Source organism: Colobus angolensis, unplaced genomic scaffold (assembly GCF_000951035.1).
Source record: "Colobus angolensis palliatus isolate OR3802 unplaced genomic scaffold, Cang.pa_1.0 Scaffold38, whole genome shotgun sequence".
NCBI classification, from domain to species: Eukaryota; Metazoa; Chordata; class Mammalia; order Primates; family Cercopithecidae; genus Colobus; species Colobus angolensis.
The window spans coordinates 5776244-5782170 of record NW_012117154.1 but is presented as its reverse complement, the minus strand read 5'-3'; the positions used below and the strand labels follow the sequence as shown (position 1 = coordinate 5782170).

The window sequence follows — 5927 nt, the reverse complement described above, 5'->3', positions numbered from 1 at the left end:
TCAATTAAGTAACTCATCAGCTCCTCTGGTTTCTCATTGTGTAACGGGTAAATCACACCTCCCACTGTGGTTGGATTATATGAAAAAATGGCTGTGAAAATGCTTAGAGAAATGTGAAGAGTGATGTGTGCATATGTTATTTCTACTTATTAAAAAGGTTGTCACATTAATAGAGTGGCTTTTGAGCCACTGTTGTGTAAATAAAAGCAATACCTTGGTACACAGGAGAAAAGTCAAAGAGCCTAAACATCCACTAAAAATAACATTGGCAGTATATTTCTAAGACTGACCTATTTTTAAAGGAGCGTCAGGAGCACTGTCAGGTCTCTCTGAGAATGTGAAATATTCTATATTTGCCAAAGGGGTGATGGACGCCAAGTGAGAGCAAGCCCGGGAGGGTTCGGTGGGCTGGTGTGGAGGGTCGCAGGTCTGGGAGGTCCGGGCTGTGGGGGTTGCATGGGTGGTGGTGGAGCCAGAGCACCCCCAGCACTGCCCCCGTCTCCCGTAGCCCCTTCGTCTGCCTGTGGGCTGTGGCTCCTCTAGGACCTACAGAATGGCCTGCCTCTTGGGGGCAGGTGGTGGCTGCTGTCATCCCCCCTGGGTTCACCCAGGTGCTGGCAGAGCACATCCATCAGAGCAGACCCCCGTGAAGGCTTGAAGAGTTAAGAACTGAGGGATGGGTGGAGGTGCAGAGAGACACTGGGGATCCCGGGGGAGCCTGCCAGGGAATCTCCGAGGTTCTGGAGGCAGGTTGACTCACCGCAACCTGTGTGGAGAAAGAGGTCCCCTGGGTCAGCTTGCATGCAGGAAAGGTAAAGTTAATACCGAAAACCCCAGGAGGATGGGTAGTGGAGGAACCACCAACCCGAGGACGTGGCATCTATGTTTACTGGAGAGGGATAGATCAAGCCCCAAATGAAAAGGCAGCCACTCCCAGAGTGCCCAGTGGAACCGCGGCCGTGGGGCTGTGCCTGCTCTCGGGTGAGTGATGCTCCCACCACGCCGACTGGTGGGGGTGGCTGGTGCAGATACCTGAACCGGATGAGCACACCTGGGGCCCCTGCACCTTTGCACTATCCATGGAGAACCCACCAGGACACTGGGAACATCTCTGAGTGGGGCTGCCCAAGGGTGGGGGTAGGCGGGTTGGCTGACGGTTTTCAAAGAGCAGATGTCTGCAGGAACTTTAGAACTAGTGAGACAGTTCTCGCTTCAAGAGACAGGAGCTCCAGGAGAACAAAGAAAGACGAGAGGCCAATTTTCCCTTGGATGTTTTAATTTCGAGGAGGGGAACATTCAGCATGACCTTGGCACCAACCCACCAGATTTCCTGAGAAAGCTAGCAGGACAAGTGTTGGCCTCGTCGGTGGGATTCACATCTTAAATATTAAGTAAAAGGCACTGACATTTCCTCGTAACTCTATCTAGAGAGGTGACTGGCCTCTAGCACTGGTCTCATCTATGCTGTAAGGGTTCTGAGACCCCAGAATAATGCGCATGTTAGTTACCGGGAGTCCTGGCAGGAGAGAGGAGTAAGACAAAGCTAACACAAGCATCCGCCTCGCATGGGCAGAATCACATCCACAAGCGGGTGGCGTTTTCTCTGAGGAAGTTGCCCGGCAAACGCAGCATGAAGGTTGCCTTTTGGAAATGTGTGCTGTAGTCTGGGCTTTGCTGTGTGACCTGGGAGGATTTGCTTGGGTTCTCTGGGCCCCATTTCCTCATTTTAAGATTGGAGCCAGTGTCTACTACACTTTGCTGAGTTGTTTCAAAAATCTGTTATCTCAAGAAAATAAGGACCTGAGCACAGGGAAGACGGGCTTGCCTGGGGAAACTGTCAGCCTGACAAAAACGGAGCCGGCTGGTACTGACAGTGTCCCCTGCCCAGGATGGGAGGCAATGGGCTTGGTGAGGAGGGGGTCTTCATGGCCCAAACCCCATGGGCCCCAAGCCAAAGGCCAAAAGCTACCATGCCGAGGAAGCTTACTTATTTTTCACTATTAGAGTGTAAAGTTGAACTGAAACTTCACTGCTGTTCCCTGCCCCTCTGGGATCCTCAGAGGTGGCTGAGGACCCAGACCACAGCTGAGCAGCAGCGCCTGGCTCCCTGGAAGTTTCCTTCCCTGTAACCACAACAGTTTCTACCTCTAACTGGGACACCTGGTGCCTCTACTGCAAGAATTAAGAATTATGGATTCCCTTGCACAGCTGCTAAAATACAAATTCTCCAGGTCACTGATAAAGCGGAAAGGCAAGGGGCATTGTTCTAAGGGTCCATCAGTCATGTGAACACTAGCCTAAGAGAGGCTCTAAGCTTGGCAGCTAAGAGAGCTGACCCTGGAGCCCAACGGAAATCCCATGCAGCCCAGCTCCACCACCTCCTGGCCACACGACCTGGGACATCTATCCCTTCCCACCCTGGATTTCTAACTATAACACAGGATGCTAATAACAGCACAACCCCACAGGGATGTTGGGAGACAACAGACATTGCCAGTACCACACTGCACCTTCTTCGTTGGGCAGAGCTTCTCCAGCCAAGCCCGTCTTCCTGTGCTCAGGTCCTTATTTTCTTTCTTTTTTTTTCTTGAGACGGAGTTTCGCTGTGTCACCCAGGCTGAAGTGCAGTGGCACAATCTCAGCTCACTGTAAGCTCCACCTTCTGGGTTCACGTCATTCTCCTGCCTCAGCCTCCCGAGTGGCTGGGACTCCAGGCACCTGCCACCACGCCTGGCTAATTTTTTGTATTTTTAGTAGACATCGGGTTTCACCGTGTTAGCCAGGATGGTCTCCATCTCCTGACCTCGTGATCCGCCCGCCTCAGCCTCCCAAAGTGCTGGGATTACAGGCGTGAGCCACTGTACCCAGCCCCTTAACAGATTTTTGAAACAACACAGCAAAGTGTAGAAGACACTGACTCCAATCTTAAAATGAGGAAATGGGGCCCAGAGAACCCAAGCAAATCCTCCCAGGTCACACAGCAAAGCCCAGACTACAGCACACATTTCCAAAAGGCAACCTTCATGCTGCGTTTGCTGGGCAACTTCCTCAGAGAAAACGCCACCCGCTTGTGGATGTGATTCTGCCCATGCGAGGGGGATGCTTGTGTTAGTTTTGTCTTACTCCTCTCTCCTGCTAGGACTCCTGGTAACTAACGTGCGTATTATTCTGGTGTCTCAGAGCCCTTATAGCATAGATGAGGCCAGTGCTAGAGGCCAGTCACCTCTCTAGATAGAGTTACGAGGAAATGTCAGTGCCTTTTACTTAATATTTAAGATGTGAATCCCACCGACGAGGCCAACACTTGTCCTGCTAGCTTTCTCAGGAAATCTGGTGGGTGGGTGCCAAGGTCATGCTGAATGTCCCTCTCCTCGCAATTAAAACATCCAAGGGAAAATTGGCCTCTCGTCTTTCCTTGTTCTCCTGCTGGCTTAGACGGCGGGCAGTTGATATGGTGTGGATCTGTGTCCCCACTCGAATTTCATGTTGAATGTGATCCCCCTATTGAAGGTGGGGCCTGATAGGAGGTGGTTGGATCATGGGATGGATCCTTCAAAAATGGTTTAGCACCATCCCCTTGGTGCTGTCTCATGATAGAGTTCTCGTAAGATCTGGTTGATTAAACGTCCATAGCACCTGCCCTGACCCCTTCCTCCTGCTCCAGCCATGGGAGAGGTGCCTGCTTCCCGCTGGCCTTCCGCCATGAATGTAAGTTTCCTGAGGCCTCCCAGGAAGCCGATGCCGCCGTGCTTGCCGTACAGCATCTGTAGTCAGCAGCCTCACACGCTGCCAGATAAGCCTCGTGAGTGCTTCTCTTCTTCTTTTATTATTATTTATTTATTTTTGAGGCAGGGTCTCCCTCTGGAGTGCAGTGGGGCAGTCTCAGCTCACTGCAACCTCCACCTCTTGAGCTCAAGCGATCCTCCTAGCTCAGCCTCTGAGTAGCTGGGACCACAGGCATGTGCCACCACACCCAGCTTATTTTTGCATTTTTTTGTAGAGATGGAGTCTTTCTGTCTTACCAAGGCTGGTCTCAAACTCCTAGGCTTAAGTGATCCTCCTGCCTCGGCCTCCCAAAGTGCTAGGATTACAGCCATGTTCTTTTCTTAGAAAAATCTCAAAATTTGGCCTGGCACGGTGGCTCACGCCTGTAATCCCAGCACTTTGGGAGGCCAAGGCGGGTGGATAGCCTGAGGTCGGGAGTTCAAGACCAGCCTGACCAACATGGAGAAACCCTGTCTCTACTAAAAATACACAATTAGCCAGGCGTGGTGGCACATGCCTATAATTCCAGCTACTCGGAAGGCTGAGGCAGCAGAATTACTTTAACCCGGGAGGCGGAGGTTGCGGTGAGCTGAGATCATGCCATTGCACTCCAGCCTGGGCAACAAGAGCAAAACTCCAACTCAAAAAATAAAAAAAAATCTGAAAATCTTTACAGAAGTCACAGTCTTGGCATTTCCCACTGAAAGTTTATACCAATGATACTGCCCTCCATAATGCTTGTCATTCATTTGTGGTGAACTATGTGCAAGCCCAGGAGAAACAAAAGTCCACAGGGGCAGATCCGAGAAGCATCTTCAGCCTCAAAAGGACATATATAAGTTGGGGCTGTGGGCCTGAGCAGCAAGGTGTGAGGGATCCACTGTGGCATCCACACCACACGTGACAATCCCTGCGAGTGCCAGGTTTCAGGGACACTCGGCTGAGGACGATCATTAGGATCCATCAGTGATCGAGGGCGTCGGACCCCATAGCGGGGCCTCTTGGGCATCTTCCCATTTGAATGTCACACCCTCTACACGGCCAGGACTGTTACATGATTTCTTTTACAAATGATGAAACCGAGGCACCGAGAGGCTCAGGACCTTGCTTAGGCGGCCCAGAGAGTGGGTGGCAGAGACGGGATGTGTGGTAGGCCCCTGGGTCCTGCGGTCACCCACATGGCACTGCCACTGGTATCACGGAGCCAGTCCAGTGGGTGTGTGAAGCGACTGAACCTTCTCCAGTCTGCCTGTAGTTTCCCCTGTGTGCCTGCTCGTGGTTGCTTTCTCAGAAGGGAGGCTGCACGCCCCGTAAAGGGCCACAAAACACAGACACACACATAGATCTACCCTTGGCCGAATCCCGCTCTGCCGTCCCCATCACCGTGGCTGGCCGAGGCAGGACACGCGTATCAGACGCCCCCATTCCGCACCCACCTTCCTGTCAGCCTGCGCCTCCTACTCGTAGAACCCCTGGTAGCTGAAGTTGTCGGACTGGATTTTAAAGTTGTATCTCCCCTTCATTCTCCGGTAGTGCACGATCAGAAGGGTGGCTGCCCCCGCCACCAGCGCAAAGATGGCCACCACAGCGAGGACCACATAACCGGCGTCCAGGCCTGCTTCTGCACGTGGAGGCTCACCTGGGGGAGGAGGCAGGCACAGGTGAGAGATCTGCCCAAACAGGAGGAAGGCGATGGAGCAAGCCCTCTACCCGGATCTGGGGCTGTTGGATCTGAAGCACGGGGAGCGCAAGGCCCACGTGTGCCTGTGGGTTACCAAAGGCAAGGCAGGTGTCCAAGCCCAGGACAGCATTGCAGTAAGGACAGCACTGCCTGGTGAGGCGTGGGCCACGAGGGTGGGACTGCGCAGGACCAGCAGGTCCTCCTGGTGGGAAGGGGCGAGCCCAGTCAGATTCCCTGCATGGAGACACAGGCTGGGCCTACACAGGCTCCACAGCACAGAGGAGTGAGCCGTCCCCAGACCCAGGGGAGCAATTAAAAGATAGAGAGTGTTTTCTGGGTGTGGTGGCTGACGCCTGTAATCTCAGCACTTTGGGAGGCCCAGGTGAGCAGATCACAAAGTCAAGAGATTGAGACCATCCTGGCCAACATGGTGAAACCCGTCTCTACTAAAAATACAAAAATTAGCTGGGCGTGGTGGCGC

At 52.9% G+C, this 5927-nt stretch overlaps 1 protein-coding gene across 2 annotated transcripts in view; it reads right to left on the bottom strand.

Annotated features, from left to right (window-relative positions):
• Positions 1-330: 330 nt before the first annotated feature.
• Positions 331-5927, bottom strand: part of UMODL1 (uromodulin-like 1) — a 65603-nt gene continuing 60006 nt past the window's right edge. For both annotated transcript variants that reach the window (XM_011954074.1, XM_011954075.1), the window contains 2 exons: positions 5202-5404; positions 331-766 (listed from right to left, as the gene is read on the bottom strand). In XM_011954074.1, the coding sequence (XP_011809464.1) occupies positions 5223-5404 (182 nt within the window). In that variant the 3' untranslated portion in view covers positions 331-766; positions 5202-5222. The remainder of the gene's footprint in view (positions 767-5201; positions 5405-5927) is intronic.